This window comes from Palaemon carinicauda, chromosome 18, assembly GCF_036898095.1.
Source record: "Palaemon carinicauda isolate YSFRI2023 chromosome 18, ASM3689809v2, whole genome shotgun sequence".
NCBI lineage: Eukaryota > Metazoa > Arthropoda > Malacostraca > Decapoda > Palaemonidae > Palaemon > Palaemon carinicauda.
In genome coordinates this window covers 24,373,277-24,395,776 of record NC_090742.1, presented here as the reverse complement: position 1 = coordinate 24,395,776, position 22,500 = coordinate 24,373,277, and the positions used below count along the sequence as shown (strand labels likewise).

At 35.9% G+C, this 22,500-nt stretch overlaps 3 protein-coding genes across 4 annotated transcripts in view; 1 reads left to right on the top strand and 2 right to left on the bottom strand.

The window, feature by feature from the left end:
• LOC137657722 (DNA polymerase kappa-like) overlaps positions 1-4,149 on the top strand; it is an 83,911-nt gene extending 79,762 nt beyond the window's left edge. For both annotated transcript variants that reach the window (XM_068392159.1, XM_068392160.1), the window contains exon 8: positions 2,584-4,149. In XM_068392159.1, the coding sequence (XP_068248260.1) occupies positions 2,584-3,978 (1,395 nt within the window). In that variant the 3' untranslated portion in view covers positions 3,979-4,149. The remainder of the gene's footprint in view (positions 1-2,583) is intronic.
• A 221-nt stretch (positions 4,150-4,370) lies between these two features.
• LOC137657229 (uncharacterized) lies at positions 4,371-4,769 on the bottom strand. Its single transcript, XM_068391570.1, has one exon. It carries the CDS (start codon positions 4,767-4,769, stop codon positions 4,371-4,373), a length of 399 nt encoding a protein of 132 aa, XP_068247671.1.
• Positions 4,770-7,153: 2,384 nt separating this feature from the next.
• Positions 7,154-22,500, bottom strand: part of LOC137657228 (uncharacterized) — a 37,253-nt gene continuing 21,906 nt past the window's right edge. Inside the window, exons 5-9 of the mRNA XM_068391569.1 lie at positions 19,239-19,754; positions 18,902-19,008; positions 16,068-16,183; positions 15,460-15,587; positions 7,154-7,342 (exon numbers count right to left, since the gene is read on the bottom strand). Of these exons, the coding sequence (XP_068247670.1) occupies positions 7,335-7,342; positions 15,460-15,587; positions 16,068-16,183; positions 18,902-19,008; positions 19,239-19,754 (875 nt within the window). The 3' untranslated portion in view covers positions 7,154-7,334. The remainder of the gene's footprint in view (positions 7,343-15,459; positions 15,588-16,067; positions 16,184-18,901; positions 19,009-19,238; positions 19,755-22,500) is intronic.

Below are 22,500 nucleotides of genomic sequence, written 5' to 3'. Positions count from 1 at the left end.
GGAGTCTCCTTCTGTAGAAACATGTAGTAACTAACTGCCCATCTGGGATTCTTTCTTCTCTGAATTTTTTCCCATACTACCTGTGATTCACTTCACTTTTTTACTCAAAAATTATCAAGAGGGGATTGTTTCTGCATCTGTTTTAAAGTGTTTTTGAGATTATTTAATGCTTTGCCATTATGAAAATTCTTAGTCTGCTGCATACTTCCTTATTTAGATGATAATATTCTCCAAAATTGTACAAATCGCCCCATTTTGCCTCCATTTCCTTCATCACTGAATGAGAGGCAGTATCCCTTTTCTCCTCCTCTTCATTGTGTTTGCCTTTGTCTCAACCTCTAATTAACTGTTCGTTCTCTGAAACAAATAGTTGTTAACCCTTTCACCCCCAAAGGACGTACCGGTACGTTCTTGCAAAACACTGTTAATTACATATTTTCACATACTTTTGATATTTTACGAGAAACTTCAGGCATTTTCCAAAAGAATGAGACCAACCTGACCTCTTTAGGACAAAAATTAAGCTTTTTAGAGCAATTTAAAAAAATTATATAGCAAAATGTGCTCGAAATTTAACCTTATGGTGGGGGTAAAATTAAAAAATTGTGCTTGATCACTGAATTGTTCGAGTTCAGGCGTTCCATCTCAGTGTTACTCTATTTGGTTATCAGCTGCTTCTCTGGTCTTAAATGTGCCAGTTAACCCTTTTACCCCCAGGCTTTTTGGAAATTTCCAACCCTTAACCCCCAAGGGGTTACTTTTTTCCCAGCACATTTTGGTGTATATTTCTTTTAAATTGCTCTAACAGCCTCAATTTTTGTCATAGAGAGGTCAGGTTGGTCTCATTCTCTTGGAAAATGTCTGAATTTTCTCAAAAAATTATCAAAAATTTGAAAAAAATAATTTTTATAGCATTTTTTTGCAAGGACGTACCGGTACGTCCATGGGGGTAAAGGGATGGCTTTTGTGAAACGTACCAGTACGTCCTTTGGGGGTAAAAGGGTTAATCAGAATGTTACTGTAGAGATACTTTTAGGCCTAGTGATCATAATACCCAATTTGCTTGAGGAAAGATTAGATTTATTAGTTATGAAAGATAAAATATCTATATACCATTTTTCTCTTCCTTTTATATCGATTTACATAGAATTAGATTCCATGAATTATTTTGCCAGCAGAATAAGTTTGGATTCTTATATGTACATAAAATACTATGTGTAAAGTTATATAAACTGGTGCCTTTGAACTTTATTATTGTTATTACTAGCTAGGCTACAAATGTGATTTAAAATGCTGGATGCTACAAGCCCTATGGATCCAACAAGGAAAGTAACCCTGTGAGGAAAGGAAACAAAGAAATAGATAAAATATCTTTGAGAAGTAATGAATAAAAAATGTGAAATATTTAGAGCTCAGCAACAATTTTAAAATGGATCTGTCATTTATAAACTAAGCAATAAGACTTATGTATACCATATATGCATGTCATTCCAAAGTATGATTAAATTTAGGTATACCGTGTATTATACTATTACTATTTTTACAAATGTGTTTGTGCATTTGTTCTTCATTTATTTTTATAAAAAAATTAATAAAATAGATGTTAAGGCAGAACACAACTGATCATTAAAAGTATTAGATTTTATTTTACCTATTTTATTTTGTTTTAGAACTAATTTCATCATACATTATAGTGTATCTTACTAGAAAATAATTTTTTTATCAAATCACTGTTATGTGGAATTGATTATGTAAAAATGTATTACTGTAGTTAATAAAAAACGGTATCCCTCTTTCTCTACCATTTCTCCTCATTACATCAATGCAATCCTTAGTATATAGTAATTTTCATATTGTTATTCATTTTGTTGTGTACTTCTCATTTTTTTTTTATGTAGGCTCTACTGCCCATTTTGCCATATTACGTTCATAGGGCTTCTAGCATTTTGCTATTCTAGTTAAGGTAGCAGCTATGCTTACAATAATAATAATAACAATAATAATAGCTCCAACTTATTGATGCGTTTAACCCAGATTCATACTTTTATGGAAATTTTCACATATTTTTAAAACTTATGCTGGCAGAATTCTATAGGTACAGCTAAAGGTCCTTAAATATTAAAACTTATTACCAGTTTTATCCATCTCTAATCAAACAATATTATTGGAAAGCTGCACAGATTATCTCAACCAATTGGCTACTTGAATTAAGTAAATTAATGTGTTTGAAATATTTTGACAGATAAAAAAGCCTGAAATGATATTTATGCTGGCTTAATATAAACCTCCTGTTATAATTGTGGTGTCTTTTTCTAATTTCTTCCAGTTGATATTTCTCCTGTAATGGTTTCAGATCATCATGGCATCTATGGCCTTGTTATGTAAAATGTTGAAGGTTATTTCCAGTAATGGGTATTCACCCAAAAGGAAGTTTTAACACTTCTTTCACCTGTTGTGACGATCCAAGCTAACACCCCATTGTTGTAGGGAGCTTACAAGGAGTGAAAAATGGGAGAGATTATTATTTATAGAATGAAGAAAATGGTTTTGAGTTCTATTTTGTTTTTTTTTTCCCTCTTCCAGGTGAGTGGCATTGGAAATGTAATGGAGCAACAGCTAACTGCTCTGGGAGTAAATGTTTGTTCAGATTTACTAGAAAAGCGTGGCCTTCTAAGGCTTATTTTCAGTGATATAAATTATAATCATTTTATGAGAATTGCCTTGGGTTTAGGGAGCACAAGTTTAGAGATGTGGACAGAAAGAGATAGGAAATCAATAAGTACAGAGACCACTTTCCGTGGAACAGCAGACAAGGCTTTCCTGTTTCAACAAGTTGAGGATCTGTGTCAAGAACTAGCTGATGAGATGTTAGAAAAAGATATATATGGTAAGGTATTCACTTTGAAGATTAAAACTATCAGTTTTCAGGTAAAGACAAAAGCTCATTCGTTCTTAGAAGCTACACGTTCTTATGAAACATTGATTGCAACTGCTCGGAGACTCCTTCAGCATGAAATGGACTCATCAAAAGAGCCTCTGTCTATTCGTTTGATTGGTGTTCGTATGTCATCATTATTGAGCTCCTCTGAATTGGGTTCAGTTCGTCAAGTTACTATTACCGATCTCTTTTCTAAAGCAGGTCAATCTAAGAGTTTGGAATCTGGCAAATCTTCAAAAACACTTGTTGACAGTCATAGCGAAGTAGCTAGAATAATTGAAAACAACAGTGATATGTTGGAGGTCTTTAATACAGAGCAAATTGTTAATTGCAAAGATAGAGGTATTCAGCCTACTGTATCAAATTTTTCAAACATTGATAATGAGAGCATTCAAAGTAAAAAGGAGAGTGCTAAAACCATCTGTATCGATAGTTTTTTCACTAAATCAGAAGGGAAAAGAAATACTCAATTGAATATGAACTTTGAATGTCCAGTATGTTACAAAGATATAAGTACAACTTCCATCACAAAGTTTAATACCCATGTTAATGAGTGTCTGGAAAGTTCTGCATTTCAGTCCAAAGGGTTGGATGGGAAGGATATTATTGAAAATCCAGTTCTAGACCCTAAAACTACGGAAAGTATGGTATCACCCCAAAAACTCAGCAGTACGACATGTTCCAGTGACAAGGAGGATTGTCCAAGTGATCCTAGAGCTGAACTCGTTCAAATTAACCCACCTAATGGGCAAGATCATGAAGAGTTTATGTGTCCCGTCTGTAATCAGTGTCAATTTTATGAAGTAAATCTCTTAAATGAGCACTTGGATGAATGTCTGAACAAGAAAACAATAGATGAAATCATCCGGGAAAAAGAGTCTTCAGAAAGAATTACTGAGAACCATGAAAGGAGCTCTGGTAGCAGTTTCTTTGGATCAACAAAGAGTGAAAATGGGAAGAAAAAGACATTACAGGTAAATGGTCGTCCGAAAAAGAAACAAAAGACTAGTGGTAACACATTGAAGAATTACTTCTCTTAATGGACCATGCCCCAATTCTGTAAAAAGTTTTTTTATCATATGTAGTTTAAGAGACACTGGCTGTGATTGAGATTAAGAATTAATAAATTTTAGAATTGTAGCATGTTTGTTAACCCTGTATTTTATTGCAATCTGTAATTATTGTTAAAAATGAATAAATTATACAATTATTATGTGTATTTTAACCTAGTACAATATATTATTTCAATTACATCAGCAATTCTAAGATTTTATGTACTGTATATAGTTTTGATATGTCAATTTAAAGTACAGTGCATTGTTTGCTAGCTTAGATACTCCCCTGAAAGTTGTATACTGTACCCTCATGATTTTGGTGCCCAAAATAATTTACAGTAGCCCCTTAAATGATAAGTGATAAAGTCTGCTTTGTTTTAATCTCTCAATGTCTTCTTCTTCGGCTTATTCTCATTTCTATTTGGGGTCGCGTTTCGAATGAGCCTTTTCCATCTATTTTTGTCTTGTGCCTCTGCTTCATCATTTCCCTTCTCCCTCAAGTCTTTCCGTATGCAGTCCCTTCTTAGTCTTCCCCTTCTTCTACCATGAACTTTGTTTTCCATTGTATGCCTCCCCACATGCCCATACCATCTCATTCTTCCTTCTTGCACTTTCTTTGATATTTCCAAAACATTTGTTGATCCTCTGAACTCGTCATTCTTAATTATATCCTTTCTTGTCATTCCAGACATCCACCTAAGTATTCTCATTTCTGCTACATCCATCTTTTTCTCATCAGTTTTCCTTAGGCTTGCTGTCTCTGTACCATATAGCATCGCTGTTCTTATGACCGTCTTTTGAAAATTTCCTTCAAGTCTAAGTGGCACTCTTTTGTCACAAAGAACTCGAGAGGCAGCTCTCCAGTTGTTCCAGCTTTCCTATATACAGTGTTTTACTTCTCCCATACTTCCACCAGCACTGATTATGGATTCCTGGTACTTAAGCTTGTCTACTCTCTTTATTTCTTCTCCTCCCAACCTAATACTTTCTCTACCACCACCCTCACTGGTGGAACACATGTATTCTCTTTTGGAACTGCTTATTTTCATTCCTCTGTCCTCCAGTGCTCTTCTCCACCTTTCTAGCTTAATTTTCAGGTCTTCCCTTCTCTCAGCACACAAAATGTTATCATCTTCATACAATATGCTCTATGGCACTGCCTCTCTAACCTCTTTAGTCATAACATCTATTACTATATTGAAAATGAATGGACTAAGTATTGATCCCTGGAGCAATCCTAATCTCGCCTCCAATCCTTCCGTCACTCCTACAGTGCTCCTCACTCTTGCATACACCTCCTGATACATCTCTTGGATCATTAGCACATACTTTTCTGGGACCATCTTCTTCCTCATACACCTCCATACTTCTCTCGGAACTCGGCCATAAGCTTTTTCAAGGTATATGAACACCAAATTTAAATCCCTTTGCTTTCCTATGAATTTCTTCACCAGTTGTTTCAGACAAAATATACACTCTGTGGTTCCACTTCCTTTCATAAATCCCATTTGTTCTTTTCCTATTTCTACTTCTTCTCTTATTCTGCCATTCATTATCCTTTTCAATATCTTCATGGTGTGGGACACCAGTTTGATGCCTCTGTAGTTACCACAGTCTTGAACATCACCTATGCTTTTGAAAATTGGGATCAATATACTGTACTATCTCGCTACTCCTCAGGTACCTTTTCTTTTTCAAGTATCTTTATCATTAGATTGTATAAGACATCCGCCCCTTCATCTCCTAATACTTTCCATGCTTCCTCAGGGATCATTTCTGGATCTGTTGCCTTACCATACTTCATCTTTTTCAGTGCATTTACTACCTCTTGCCTAGAAAACCCCATTACCATGCCCATGTTTGGTTGTCAGTCTTCTCATACTAGTCTAATTTTTTTTCATTTAAGAGCTGTTCAGAGTACTTCTTCCATTATTATTATTATTATTATTAATATTATTAATATTATTATTATTGTTATTATTATTATTATTATTATTATTACTTGCTAAGCTACAATCCTATTTGGAAAAGTAGGATGCTATAAGTCCAGGGGCTTCAACAGGGAAAATAGACCAGTGAGGCAACGAAACAAGGAAAAATAAAATATCTTAGGAACAGTAGCATTAAAATAAATATTTCCTATATAAACTGTAGAAACTTTAACAAAACAAGAGGAAGGGAGATTAGATAGAATAGTGGGCTCGAGTGTACCCTCAAGCAAGAGAACTCTAACCCAAGACAGAGGAAGACCATGGTACAGAGGCTATGGCACTACCCAAGACTTAGAGAACAATGGTTTGATTTTGGAGTGTCATCCAAGAAGAGCTGCTTACCACACTTTAAGAGTCTCTTCTACCCTTACCAAGAGGAAAGTAGCTCCTGAACAATTACAGTGCAGTAATTAACCTCTTTGGTGAAGAAGAATTGTTTGGTAATCTCAGTGTTGTTAGGTGTATGAGGACAGAGGATAAACTGTAAAGAATAAGCCAGACTATTCGGTGTATGTGTAGGCAAAGAGAAAGTGAACCGTAACCAGAGAAAAGGATCCAATGTAGCCTACTACTGTCTGGCCAGTCAAAGGACCTCATAACTCTCTAGTGGTAGTATTTCTACGGGTGGCATTGCTTCAAGATGTCTTCTTTTTTTCTTAATACCACACAATCATGGTCTTTAATGCGCTTAATGTGGGTAATATCTTTTGTACTTCTATATTAGTACCAGCTGAACTCGGTTGAGTCCCTGATTAGGCTGAAGGAACATAGAGAGTAGAGGTCCCCTTTTTGTTTTGTTTCATTGTTGGTGTCGGCTACCCCTCAAAATTGGGGGAAGTGCCTTGGTATATGGATGGATGGATATCTTGCTTTTGACAGTTCGATCATTTTGTTCATTCTTTCCTTTGTTCCAATCTCATTATACACCTCAGCATATGGCCTAGCCTTAGCTTGGACTACTACCCTCTTCACCTCCTTGCTTTCTCCATAAATCTCTCTCTCTCTTGTAGCTGTGATTCTTCCCATTTCTTCTTGGCCTCCTTCTTACCTTTCATTTCTCATGTATATTCTTTAATCCATATCCTTTTTATTCTCTCTTGTTAAATAAATTAGTAAAGGTTAAATAAATGAAATACTTTTAATACATTAAATTTATTTGATTTTATTGTGCTGTAACCAATGTAGTTAACTTAAAATAGCAGATTACCATAATTATTTTTTATGAAATATTTGATATTTAAATATTTATTTCAACACTTGACATATTTTTATTTGCAATACTAAGCATCCAATGTTTTATTCTTTTACGTTATCTCTTGAGATGACGACGATAAGCTCTTCTGTATTTATTTAAAAAGCTGAAAAAAGAAAGAACATTAGTATAGTTGATATCAAATTTGCATATTGAATTTACAAAGGATTTTTCATAAAACATTTGGTAAACAAGAAAGTCATGGGCCACAAAATTGAAGTGAAATTAAATGAAAGAAAAAGGGTAAATTGATTTTGTTTTGGAGTCATTTGTTCATTGGTGGAGTAATTGCAATCCACTTTTGAACAAAGGCCTCAGATATGTCCTTCCATTTGCATCTGTTTATGGTCTTTCTATACTAGTCCACCCTGCAAACTTTCTTAGTTCGTCATTCCATCGTCTTCTCTTCCTTCCCTTGCTCCTTTTGCAGTCTCTATGGACCCATTCTGTTTATTCTTAATGCCCATCTATTATCTGTCTCTCATTATATGTCATGTCCATGTCCCTTTCTTTTTCTTACATGTTGTTAGAGTATCCTCTACTTTAGTTTGCTCTCGTATCCATGTTACTCTCTTTCTGTCTCTTAGTGTTATTCCTATCATTATTCTTTCCATAGCTCTTTGAGTTGAAACTACCTTATGTTTTAAGGCTTTAGTAAGGCTCCAAGTTTCTGATGCTTAAATTAATACTGGTAGAACCGTCTGATTAGATACTTGTATTTTTTATAGAAAGTGGCATTTTAGTATTTTTTATAGAAAGTGGCATTTTATATTTCATAATCTCATTTTGTTTATCAAAATCTCTCCATCCCATGCTTATCATTCTTTTAATTTTGGTCTTGTGTCCTGGGGAACCCCTTACTGTCTGTCCTAAGTAAGAATGTATATCCATTAACAATCTCTGGAGGTTCGTCCATAACTCTTATTGTCTGCATTTTCATTGAACATTATCTTCGTTTTACTCATATTCACTTTCAGTCTTACATTTCTGCTTTCTCATTTCAAATCTCCTATCATCTTTTGTAGTCACTCTCATGATTCTCTCAACACAATTATGCCATTTGCAAATCTTAAGTTGTTAAGGTATTTCCCTTTAATATTAATTCCTACATTTTTCCAATCTAAATTCTTAAAAACTTCTTCTAGACATGTTGTGAATAATTTAGGAGAGATGGGATCTTCCTGTTTAACTGCTTTCTCAATTGGAATCTTCTCACTAGCTTTCATGTAGTTCTAGGATTGCTGCACTTCCTATATAGATATTTTTAAGTGTTCTAACGTATGATTCATCTATTCCTTGTCTTTGAAGGGCTTTCATTACTGTTAAGGTTTTGACTTAATCAAAAGCTTTCTCATAGTCTGTAAATGCCATTCATAGTTGTTTGTCATATTCTGTTTATTTCTTCATCAGCTGGTTATTACATGGATATGGTTAGTTGTAGAATACCTACATATAAACCCTGTCTTGCCCTCTAGGGGCTAGACGCACCGTCAAAAAGCCCCTGTCCGGAGAGAAGCTCCGGGCAATCTAAAGAAGAAGAAGAATGTCTTGCTCTCTTGGTTGATTAAAGTCTAGTTGTCTTTCTATTTGACCTAATATGATCTTTGTAAATATTTTATATATTACTGAAAGTAAACTTATTGGGAAGTAATTTTCGGGTCTTTTGTGTTTCTCTTTTTGGGAATAAATATAATGATTTTTTTTTTCAATCTTATGTATAGAGCACTCTTGCAGATATTTTGAGTTTTACTATGAAATCTCTTGCATTTATTATTAAATCAATTGTTAGGGCATCTTCTGTTGCTTTGCCTCTGTTCATTCCTTTTAATGCATTCTTTACTTCTACTGCTACGTTTGGTACTGGCTCAGGTGTTTCATTATTTTTATTGTCAAAGTTATTACTTATATCACTATTGTATAGCATTGTATAGAAATCCTCTGCAATTTTTATCACCCAACTGTATTCTCTAGGGCCTGTCACGGCCCTCCCCCTTTGATGAAGGGATTATCTAAATGGAAGACAGCCTGTGAATAGTGTTTTACAAACGCTCTTGTTAGATATATGACACCAACAAGGTGCTCGCGCGAGGGTTGTAACCTCTGCATTCCATGCTTTTAATTTTCTCTGGTATATTTGGATGATTTATATCAGAAAAAGTACAAAGAAGGACTTTTTCACCGGGCGTCACAGGTCTCTCCCCAGAAATAGATTTTTCCTTCGTCAAAATCCCTTTTTTAGTGTTTTCTCATTTTTGGTCTTGATGTGTTTATAAATGTCTTGGGTTTATAATTTGTATATCGTTTTGGATAGTTCTGCTTATTCTGTTTAATCTCTCTTAGATTTTACCCTCATTTCCAATCTTTTCTTTATTAGGTTTTTGGTGTTTTCAGATAGTTTTCCTTGATTTTGCTTTTAAAATTCTCCACCTATCACTTGTGCTGATTCCAATACAAATTTTGTTAAATTACTATTCGTTTCTTCTTTACTTGTCTCCATTTTATCATGTAGCTTTGAGTACCTATTTTGTATTGCTAAACTAAAACTCATCAGAATTTTCTCTTATTACGGGAATGTTTATTTTCTTTCTTAAAATAATTTTTTTCTCTTTCTTTCCTCAGATCTAAGCAAATTTGACCTCTCGCCATTCTATGGCTGCAATGTATTTGTAAAATATCTTCATTTTCTATAAGCATAATTTCAAAACAATTCATCATAATTTTAGCTGAACCTCATATAAAAGAAATTGTAAACTTATGTTAATCACTTTAACCCCCGGGGTATTTGGAAATTTCTAACCCTTAACCCCCAAGGGGTTATTTTTTTCCCAGCACATTTTGCAGTATATTTTCTTTAAATTGCTCTAACAGCCTTAATTTTTGTCATAGAGAGGTCAGGTTGGTCTCATTCTCTTGGAAAATGCCTGAATTTTCTAAAAAAAAAATTATCAAAAAATATGAAAAACCAATTCTTATAGCATTTTTTTGCAAGGACGTACCGGTACGTCCATGGGGGTAAAGGGATGGCTTTTGTGAAACGTACCAGTACGTCCTTTGGGGGTAAAAGGGTTAATCACTAATCACTTTATAAAGACATTTTTGTTCAAACAGTACTGTAGTGATCGGATTAAATGAAAAAGAATAAGCATCCTCTCGTTAACCAAAGGCTTCGGCCGAAGAGTCAGAAGACGCTACAAAAATATGAAGATTCTCGTAGGGAACACGTTGACCCCCACTAAGGCAATTCAATTGCATCAGAGAAAAAATTGAAATATAGAATGAAACCTGACCAGTTTTGTTTTACAGCATCATCAAGAGGACTGATATAACTTTCCAATATATCTACGGGGAGAGTGTGGACATACGTACAAACTTTGGTAGAACAAAACATCAGAAAAATAGACCACCTGTATTAGCTAGACAACATGTCCTGCCCTGCGTGGGAAGAGCTCATGTCCCATTAGACAGGTGAGGTGTTTCAAGAGTCGGGTCAGATTTTAAGTTGTTTTTTTCCCTTTTCTAGGCCTTCAAATAGTTATTTACAATACAGTACTGTATCTTTACACTAGTACAAATTTATCATAAATAATTTCCCAAATCCATATACTGTACAGTACTGTATATCCAGAAACATGTACATGCATATTCTTACACACATTCATGTATATATGCATTTCCACCCATATACTGTACATGTACCTACATTCTTGCAAACATTCATGTACATGCATATACACATTTATGCACATATATGTGTACATACATTATTATTATTATTATTCCTAGCTAAGCTACTACCCTAGTTGGAAAAGTGGGATGCTATAAGCTCAAGGACTTCAACATGGAAAAATAGCCCAGTGAGAAAAGGAAATAAAGAAATAACTAGACTACAAGAGAAGTAATGAACAATTGATACAAAACATTTTAAGAACAGTAACAATATAATAGGTCTGTTATATACAGTATATACTATAAAGAGAGACTTATGTCAGCCTGTTCAACATAAAACATTAGGTGCAAGTATGAATTTCTGAAGTTCCACAGATTCAAGTGTCTGATGAGGAAGATCATTCCACAATCTGGTGATAGCGGGAATAAAGTTTCTGGAATACAGTACAGTGATGCCTCAGGATACGAAAGTAATCCGTTCAGGATACGGTTTCGTATCCTGATTTTTTCGTATCCTGAGTCGCGTTTTACATGTAAATAGCCTAATCCGTTCCAAGCCTTACAAAAAGTCACCTTTTCTTTCATAAACACGCTAAACTGTAGTAATAAACATGCAATGCAGCCATTTCTATCATTCAATAATTAACCCAACCGTTAAAAACAGCCTAATCCATTCCAGAAACCACCATGAGATTATTCAATAATGTAGTTATAGCCTAGTTATCCCCTCCAAGCCCTAAGAAAACGGTCCATTTTCTTTACTACTGTATAAAAGTTACGGTACTGTATGTAAAGCATTTGGATCAGTGAAGGTGTATTGTTACCTGTACACCTAAATTAAGGGTTGATACCCTGAAAAAAAAGGTACTGTACTCTCGGCAACGATTTGGGATCTCGTAAGCTTTTCGTATCCTGAAAATTTTTTTGTATACTGGGGCATAAAAATCTTTGTATCGCTTTTCGTATCCTGAATTTTTCGTAAGCAGAAACTTTCGTATCCAGAGGTATCACTGTATTGTGTTGTGTTGACCCTCATTATTGAGAAGGCATGTCTATTAGAATTAACTGTATACTTAGTATTATGGGCAGGGTGGTACTGTTTGGGAAGACCTGAATGCAAAGGATGGTCAGAGTTATGAAAAGTCTTATGCGTAAAGAACTGGATTGAACGGCAGGGTCAGAGGTGGATATCTAGCCTAGGAATAAGAAGTTTAATAAACCACAAGGTTTTGTCCAACAGATTAGGATTAAGATTCGGCAGCTGAAGGCCATACAGGAGAACAATACTCGATACAAGACAAAATTAAAGAATTAAAACACTAGTAAATAGATTGATCAGTGAAAATCCTTAGAGACTTTATCAATAAGCCAATTTTTTGTGTAATTGAAGAAGAAACCTACTGGATGTGATTCTCAAAAGTAAATTTACTATCGAGAATCACACCTAAAATTTTAAAAGTTGTACAGAGTTAAAGAAACATTACCTATGCAGATATCTTCATGTTGAGGAGCCATTGTCCTCAACCTACTTACAATCATAATTTTGAGTTTCATTATGGTATAATTTCATCCCCTATAATTTGCACTTTACAATTCATGTCCCATGCTATAGTTTTAGCTAGATCTCTATTAAGGGATTCAGGAACCCTGGATATATATTTAGGAAATGGAATTGAAACCAAGAGAGTAGCATCTGCATATTGTTATAGGTAGATTCAATATTATTAAAAGGATATGTTTTGAAGACAAAAATATCTACTGTATTCCCAAAGTGTAAGCAGTGAGCCGAGATCCAACTACTGAATTGTTTGGTCAAACCTGTCATCACTTCACTGTCGTCAGCATTTAGAAAGTTAACAGAGCCTCGAGCGCCTGCTGCAATAAGGGGACTGTCCTGTTTTGACCAAGATGTCATCGTCTTAATTAGTGGAGTCAGCATATTTTGAGAAACTGAGCTGGAAGGAAATCCTTGTTTATGAAATATGTCATCATGGACGGACACATGCTGCCCTTTTGTTACGACTTCATATGTGGTCCAGATTGCATCAGAAATTTCTTCTAAAAGCTTCCATGGTGTGATCGAAGTGGGCGTGTTTTAGGAAGCCAATAGAGAGACAGAATTGTTAAAAAGAATGCCTTGTATGGAAATGACCACTGCCCACTGTAATGAACTCCGCCCATACATGGGTATATAAACTTCAAGAAGAGATTGCCCAAGAGAGATAGGACAGGACTTAAGACAATAGAGAAACTATGTCCGAAGCAGATGAGATCCAAGTCCTAACGAGATAAGAAACAGAGACGACCAGAATTCTGATAGAGCCAGATTCTAACCTTCCCTTGAGACAACAAAAGCCTATCTCCAAAATCCTGTTATGGCTGAGAAGAAGAGACAAATTGAAGCAGCCAGCCCTCCCTGCTTGTGACGAGAAGTAGCCAACACTGCCTACATCCTGCCTTAGTTCAACACTATCATCGTATTCTTGGAGAAGACTTCAGATGTCCCATTTTGATGCCACCCTTTCTGTGACAGTCTTCGAATCTGGTCATCGTGCCAGTTTCATCTGAACTTCGGCCGCCTTCTGCAACGTTCTGAAGCCTGAAGTCTCCATACCAGTATTGTCTCAGAAGCCTCAGAAAACTATTCCTTAAATATTTCTACCCTACGGATTGTTCCCTTTTTCTCTTGATGCTTTGATTGATTTGATTTGTCAGTTAGAGTAAATGAATTAGTGACATTGATTTCCTTTGCATAAGTTTGTTGTGTTTTTCATTTTATATTCATTTCCCATTTCAATCGATGTTGTTGGAAACAGTTATTTTAATTATTAAAAGAACCTGTAATAATTTTAAGATCGTAACACATGCATCGAGCTTGTTTTCTTGGCCAAACCACATGTCATGTGTATATAGTATGAAAAGTAATGGGACAAAAACACTACCCTGAGGAACACCAGATATCACATTATTATACTCACTATGGTGCCCATCAACATCTGGCCTTTACAATCTGTTACTCAAAAATTTGATAATGATACTAAGAAAGTCCTACCAACTCCCACCTGTTTGAGTTTGAAAACAGAAAGTGTTTTAATATGTACACTGTATTCTGCAATGTTTTTGACATACTCATGCTACTTTTCAGTGGGTAATACTTGTATTAGATCCAGATGTTAATATGTTTCTTGACACCCTTGTTAGTTACCATATTGCACATACTGTGTACAGTATAAGATTATTTTCTTAATTTTGACTATCTTTCTGCATTCAGATCTTCCCAATCTTCACCATCCACTTCATAGTACTAGGTGTGCAGTTAACTGAAACAATCTTGACTTTTATTTTGTAAGGTATGCCACACAGTATTCATTCCATCTTTGACTAAATTGTGGTATGGTACTTTTTTTTACCAAATTCAGTAATTGAATCAGTGGACCAAAAAAAATGGTTCAAATGTTGTGCAGGTAGACATAAAGTCTTAGTTCATAGTTTATATGTCATTTTCTGGGTCGACCTGTGACGGCCGGTGAAAAGTCCTTCTTTGTATTTTTTCTGATATAAATCTTCCAAATATACCAGAGAAAATTAAAAGCATGGAATGCAGAGGTTAAAACCCTCGCGCGAGCACCTTGTACAAAGAAGGACTTTTCACCGGGCGTCACAGGTCTCTCCCCAGAAATAGATTTTTCCTTCGTCAAAATCCCTTCATTTTGTTTTGCTTTCTCTGCATTAACTGATTCTTTACTTCGTTTCTTTTCCAAACTGCTCTGCTTTCACTATTGTGGCCCTTGATCATGTAGCATTCTGCCTTTCCAACTAGCGTTGCATTTTTTTGCTTTTAATAGTAATGGTTATAGAGACTTAAGAAGTGTCATTCTCGGCAGTACTTTGGTGAAGGAGACTTTAGAAATTCTTCTTATTAGATTTCTTTGTTTTCCATAACATTAGGCCAGCTACATATTTTTCTTGAGCCGGCAACCACGTTTTATTTCTTGAAAGATGCATCAACGTACAGGAATGTCTTCCAGCTTGCTTCGCCCTTAATGTATAGAGTAAAGAGTATTTCCTGACAAATGTTGACTATATTTGCTATTATATATGATTTAGTTTTAATCCATGTGTAGGTCAGTTTACTTATTGGCTTTTTATATCGACTGATATTGACTCATTTCTTTCATATAACAAAAGACATTTAGTTAACTCTGGCTCAGTTAGTTGTGGTTCAACAGGTAAAAAAGAAAATGGCTATAAGCTACTGGATGGTTGCTGTGCTTAATTAAGTTATTTACTATTGATGGGAGCTCCTAATGCTATTCTATCCTAAAAATTTGCTTGAATTATTCTTTATCTTTTAATTAATCTAGAAATTCCTGGAGGAAGTAAGTAAAGGTTAATGAGGAAATTCAGGATAAAAACACAGGCCCTCAGTTTTACTTATGAATGTAGGAATCAGCTTCTAATCCTTCCTAAAGTGATATTGAGTCTAGTGTCTATAGGCATTTATATTCTGCCTATTCCAAGGAAATTGGGAATTAAATAATAAAAAGAACAGTTTACCTGTTATCATGTATCTGAAACCCTTGGCAGTACCACCATCCGCAGAACTTGAATAGAAGGTTGCGGTCATAGTTTTAGATCCGAAAAGGGCATTAACAGTGAAACCCATAGTGAATGATCCACAGTAACTGAAAATGGAAACATGTATGGTTTAATGTTTATTGATCATCATGGATTTAAGGATGACATTAGCTAGCATTTAGTTGAAAGGTTGAAAAAAATATGCTCATAGTTTGACTCGTGTGATTTTAAAAATTATGCGTGTCATTAACCCTTTTACCACCAAAGGACGTACTGGTACGTTTCACAAAAGCCATCCCTTTACCCCCATGGACGTACCGGTACGTCCTTGCAAAAAAATGCTATAGAAATTTTTTTTTCATATTTTTGAGAATTTTTTGAGAAAATTCAGGCATTTTCCAAGAGAATGAGACCAAATTAAGGATTTTAGAGCAATCTAAAAAAAATATACTGCAAAATGGGCTGGGAAAAAAATAACCCCCTGGGGGTTAAGGGTTGGAAATTTCCAAATAGCCTGGGGGTAAAAGGGTTAAGAAACTGAATATATTTTATTTCCTCACAGCCAAATTTCATATTTCATCACTTACTTTTGAGTCGTGGGGTTTTGCACTACAAGGCGATCAGGTGCAGTAGCACAGGTAGTTGATTGATAATAAATCTGTACACTACTCTCTGGAGAAACAGTCACATAAACACCGGTAGCCTGTAGGATAATGTGAAATAAATAATGTGTCGCAAGTATTTGCTGACAACAAAATTTAAAAGTGTGTATTGTGTGTTATTTCAATATTCTTTGCAACAATGCCATTCGACTGATGAAAAGACAAATATTCATTTTTTTTTTTTTCATAACAGTCGATAATATTTTGCTCGCCACGTCATAAATGGCAGAAAAATGGTGTCACTTCAGAGGTAAATTATTATTATTATTATTATTATTATTATTATTAGCCAAGCTACAACCCTAGTTAGAAAAGCAAGATGCTATAAGCCCAAGGGCTCCAATAGGGAAAAATAGTTCAGTGAGGAAAGGAAATTAGGAAATAAATAAATGATGAGAACAAATTAACAATAAATCATTCTAAAAAACAGTAACAACGTCAAAACAGATATGTCCTATATAAACTATTAACAACGTCAAAAACAGATATGTCATATATAAACTATTAAAAGACTCATGTCAGCCTGGTCATCATAAAAACATTTGCTCCAACTTTTAACTTTTGAAGTTCTACTAATTCAGCAACCCGATTAGGAAGATCATTCCACAACTTGGTCACAGCTGGAATAGAACTTCTAGAATACTGTGTAGTTTTGAGCCTCATGATGGAGAAGGCCTGGCTATTAAAATTAACTGCCTGCCTAGTATTGATAGGGCTGTGCTTTGAAGAATACCTAGGAATCAGTTAGCTTAATGGGTAGGCATTTCCTCAGAACCAACGGACTGAACACATTTAAACATTAAGAGGGAATATCCTTATTCAACTCAGAGCCCATGCTAAGGGAAAGATCTAAAGCCCTGTCCACACGATCGTGCATACCCGACGGGCAAACAGTGATACCAGACCACAATAGTTAGTAAAGGTGCGTCCATACGGTCGAACAGTGTCTGACGATCAAAACTGTTACCATATCTAAATTAAAAAAGAATGACGTCATAAGCGTGGAAATGAGAGAAGTTGAAATGGTAACAAACAGTGGTACCAGATGAAGCTGACTACCAGGATTTCTACTCCTTTTACCAGACAGAGACTGGAAGAAATGTCCAAAGCTGATATCTGCTGGCATCTCTGTTATCTATATCAGTGTTATAATCTGTACTCGAGAATCAAGTAGTAGTTATCAGCTTCAAGTACGGAGCATCATAACCATAGTACACCATAAGATTAAAGCACAATTCAATAAATTGTATTATGCAGCATGATTATTCCTGATCTTTTGAGAACGATGGAATGGCACATGGAAGGACTAGTTGCAAAGACGGAGCGAAAAGAGGAGCCATTCATCCATTTTCAAGGAATCTTAAGTTGATTATGAATCAGACTTTAAAAACTATACTGATGGGCCCAAACGCTTTATACATTTTATCGGAGAACTAAACACCTTTTATAGCTAAGCAGGACACATATAAGAGAGGTAGTATTTTTCCAGAAGCAGATCTGGAAGTTTAAAGAATCACATATGCCTAACTTAAAATAGCCCTTCAGTGAACTGAGGATGTTATTGTTATCAACGTGCAATGTATAGCCTATATTATTTCTAGAAATAACTGTTTGAGACTGGTCTTACTTCGGATTATGTGTTCGTAACTAAATCCAAATGGTTTCAGTGATAAAGATAAAATGTTCAAAATTTGTTTCCCCTGTTCTTGTAGAGAGAGAGAGAGAGAGAGAGAGAATTACAAATTTTACTCATGATCAAACACTTAGAGGAAATGAAACTAAGGGGTCTATAATTGAAACAGATTCTGTTATGCTATAATCGTATTTCGAAAAGCCATAATTTGGTTGTGCAAATGTCTTCTGTACCAACCTCCGATTTTTTTAATTTTCCAATTTGCGTAGCTCTTCTTTTAATGACCTATTTTAGATTCCATATTCTTTTCGACTTCTAAATCAGTTACAGTCATTCCACCTCTCGGAAGTTCTGACGTTATTTTATTTAATGCTGCTACGCGATTATTTCTGTCTCTGTAAACATTTGCTTTGATATTTTATAAGCATGGGTTCTGCCAGTACTGTTTGATTAGCAACTGAGCCTCTCTTCTATCTCAAAGTCAGCTTCCCTCCACAACTGAATTACAACTAGTTATGTTTACAGGGAACGTGATACCTAATTTTCTAAAAGTTAAAGTTAATCTGGTGTACAAGTTGAACTCCGTCCATAGTGCCACTCCGCCTCCGGAGTGTCTGAAGCTCGGACTCTTACGAACAAAGGCACTGTCCGACACACCACTTTGTGCTCGTTATTGACGTCATTAACACTTCCTTCATAATGTTACCTGGTAACAATTGTGTTCGACAAACACTGTTTGCCCGTGGTTTCCCCATCTTTAATCACCTCCATTTGTGCCCGCTGATCACTCTCCCACCTTGTGTCTTGAAACAGGGTATGGTAACAGTGTTTGCCCGTCGGGGACTGCCCGGTAGTGTGGACAGGGCCTTAGAATGAAGGTTAATGACGTCAGAAGCGTGAAAACCACAGACGGGGATCTGGCATCATAGAGTGTTGCTAGATCTCTGCCTTCAGTTTTCTCGCTTCTGACGTCATCAACACTAATTTTCACTAACTATTGTGGTCTGGTATCACTGTTTGCCCGTCTTGTATGCACGATCGTGTGGACAGGGCATAAGCTCGGTGATAGGCATCTTATTCAAGTCAGTGGAATGCCAAAATTGATGATATGCTAATGAATACTTACACGTATTATAAGTTTGCAAGATATGTTCTCTGGGTAGTTGGCGGGATAGTTTGGAGTTTGCCAGTAATATGTTTGCCCGGATCGTATGGTAATATCCAAATCGCAATCTTGAAGAAAAGAAAATTATTGGGTTCCATTGAGTGAAAGTAATACTTTTGGTAACATTTTGACAGCTGATTTAACCCTTAATGCTTTACTTGTAATCTGGTTCATAATGCCCAATTTAGAACTTTAATTTTGATATGCAGTGCAAAATTGCCAAAATCATTATATAGTATTTGCTCAATCATATATAAACATTTAATAAGCTTGTTGTGTTCATGAAGTTAATACTTACTGATTGGCGGTCTTGTAGTTGTAGTTGTGGTAGGTATAGTGGTGGTTGTGGTAGGTGTAGTTGTTGTGGTGGTTGTGGTAGGTGTAGTTGTTGTGGTGGTTGTGGTAGTTGTAGTGGAAGTGGTGGTAGGTGTAGTCGTAGTGGTGGTTGTGGTAGGTGTAGTGGAAGTGGTGGTTGTGGTAGGTGTAGTTGTAGTGGTGGTTGTGGTAGGTGTAGTTGAAGTTGTTGTTGTGGTAGGTGTGGTTGAAGTGGTTGTTGTCGTTGGTGTAGTGGAAGTGGTTGTTGTGGTAGGTGTAGTGGAGGTTGTGGTTGTGGTAGGTGTAGTGGAAGTTGTGGTTGTGGTAGGTGTAGTGGAAGTTGTGGTTGTGGTAGGTGTAGTTGAAGTGGTTGTTGTTGTAGGTGTAGTTGAAGTTGTGGTTGTGGTAGGTGTAGTGGAAGTGGTTGTTGTTGTAGGTGTAGTTGAAGTTGTGGTTGTGGTAAATGTAGTTTCGGTGATAGTCTCTTGGGTAGTTTGCCCTGAAAAAAAGTCAGAGAAGAAATGTACCGTAAGCCGTGCTTCATTATGCCTGTGAAAATAATCGCCACACTGTCATGGATAAAGTAAATTAGGTAATTGTTTACAACACCACACTCTCCGTTTACTCCAAAATAATGCAATCCTGCAGTTCTCATCTTCTTGTACAGTAATTAGGTTGTTATTTAAATTCTGGGAAAGTCAATAATTAGCTAGATATGTTGAGGAAGGGGGAAGGGGTTATAAAAAGAAAATAACTCGGTTTCCACACTAAACGACTTGGAACTGACATGTCAACATAGTCAACCAAACAGAATTCGTGATGCCAGCGTACATTTGATATACTGTATATTCAAAATATACATAATAAAAAATTGAGTGATTACTCAAAAGTGTCACTTTTTGTAAATTGCACATTTTATGGAGACTTTTGAGTATTTAATCCAATTTTGAATAAGTATATTTTGAATATATAGTATATCAAATGTACACTGGCATCACGAACTTCTCTTTATGTACGCTGGTATCACGAATTCTGTTTGGTTGACTATGTTGACATGTCAGTTCCAAGTCGTTTAGTGAGGAAACCGAGCTATTTTCTTTTTATAACCCCTTCACCCTTCCTCAACATATCTTGCTAATTATTGCTTTCCCAGAATTTAAATAACCACCTAATTACTGTGCAAGAAGATGAGAACTGCAGGATTGCATTATTTTGGAGTAAATGGAGAGCGTGGTGTTGTAAACAATTACCGTAAATTATCATTACTGTATATTTAAGGAGACCTTTTAAAGTTACATTTATTGGATCCAAAACTCTGACTTGGCAATTGAAAGGCTGATATCTTAGTCCTGTTTCTATACACTTGAAGTGTCTGGCAATCCATCCCAAAAGAACATCATGCACAAGGCCTTTCTCTAGATATCTTCGTTTCAACTCTCCTCATGAATTTTTTTTTTCTATGCCCTTTCAGATGTGTGCCTCTGGTTACATAACCTTATTCATAAAACTGTAGGAAGTTCATTTTAATACCTGCAAATGTAACCACAAATCTTGATCAAGTCACTGGCACCAGGGTGACGGTTTGGGTTTAAGCCGATTGACAAGATGTCTTTCCGGCTTTTACGCCTGATGCCTGGCGAATGATCTTACTGGAATTAGTATAGACCGGCGGGGGTCACTTGTCTTAGTTAGATAGGCACTGCGCATCCCAAGGAACTGGCTATCCTTTGATTAATCTAGCCAAAGAATCCTCTATGAGGCCCTATGCGTCAATAGGTGTAGGAGGAGATGATGAATGGGAAAACATAGTATGCCAAGTGCTGGATAACTTAAAGTTGAAAGTTGAAAAGAATTTTTGGAAGCATGGAGTATGTTGCCAAAGAGGTTACTGAATATTGTTAACCTCTATAGATATCTAAGACAGCGGTCGCCTATCCTCCAAACTTCATAAACTACTAAATGTACACTTCGAAATTTGGCAGACCACTGATAAAAATTAAAAAAAAAAAGATAAATTTATTTGAAAACAACAATCAGAGAACTTTAGTTGCATCAGTGTGAAAGGCAAGTATTTAATATAACAAAGTTCAAGTTTAATTATTACAAAGAAATTAAATTTTATTCAAGCCTTACATATTTTTAGTTATATTTGCTCTTGCTTATTTACGATAAGATCTTTTTTTTTTTTTTTTTTTTTTTTTTTTGCTCCTATGATACTGTAAGACGAAGAGCTGATTTTATATAAATCCGAAACTGGTAGCTAGTCTTAATTGCTGTCGGATGAAAATGTCTTTTCACACAAATATGTTGTTGAAAATTTAATAAAAATTTCCATTACTTTATCAATCTAAAGTGTATTGAATTGTTAAGGAGACCCAAAATGAGGTCGCTATAAGGATGACTGGAATTTAGCTTTGAGACTGTCGTCGCATGATAGATCGATGAGGCTTTCTGTCTCATTCACGCTTAAAGGTTTAATGTAATTTTTAATGTTTTCCACCAATATGGCCAGTGAAGATTGTGAAAAACATTAAGAATTACATTAAATGTTTAGGCGTGAATGAGACAGAAAGCCTCATCGATCCATCATGCGACGACAGTCTCAAAGCTAAATTCCAGTCATCCTTATAACGACCTTATTTTGGGTCTCCTTAAAAATTTAGTACACTTCTGTAGTCTGTCCCACACTTCATCCCCGGTTAATCCCTTTGATCGAAGGTCATCCTTGATACAGTCCATCCACCTTCTCTTTGGTCTCCCTCTCCTCCTCGGTGATGAAGTGTGGGACAGAGGTAGATGGAGAAAGCTGTCCAGAAACATCGACCCCACATAAAAGTGGGAAAAGATGCAGACAAAGGAGTAATTTTTTATGTTTGCTGTAAATAGCTCTATCAACCACATATTGCCATGCCTGGGATCTTCTTCCTTTGTGTGATAACGACCAAAAAATTCTGTTAGTGACTGTAAGCGCTGTCGAACTGCTATGGGATAGGAAGCCTATAGTAATGATATCCTCAGCAACAACTTTGTCTGCCTCTTTTCCCACTTTTATGTGGGGTCGATGTTTCTGGCCAGTGTTCTCCATCTACCTCTGTCCCACACTTCATCGCTGGTTAATCCCTTTGATCGAAGGTCATCCTTGATACAGTCCATCCACCTTCGCTTAGGTCTCCCTCTCCTTCTCGTTCCTTATACCTCCATTTCCATCACTCTCCCCCCAATATACTGTTCATCTCTTCTCAAGG

Bases quoted from the DNA above. Each gene is read 5' to 3' on its own strand.
- LOC137657229 (XM_068391570.1), bottom strand. From the start codon at position 4,769: ATGCTATATGGTACAGAGACAGCAAGCCTAAGGAAAACTGATGAGAAA.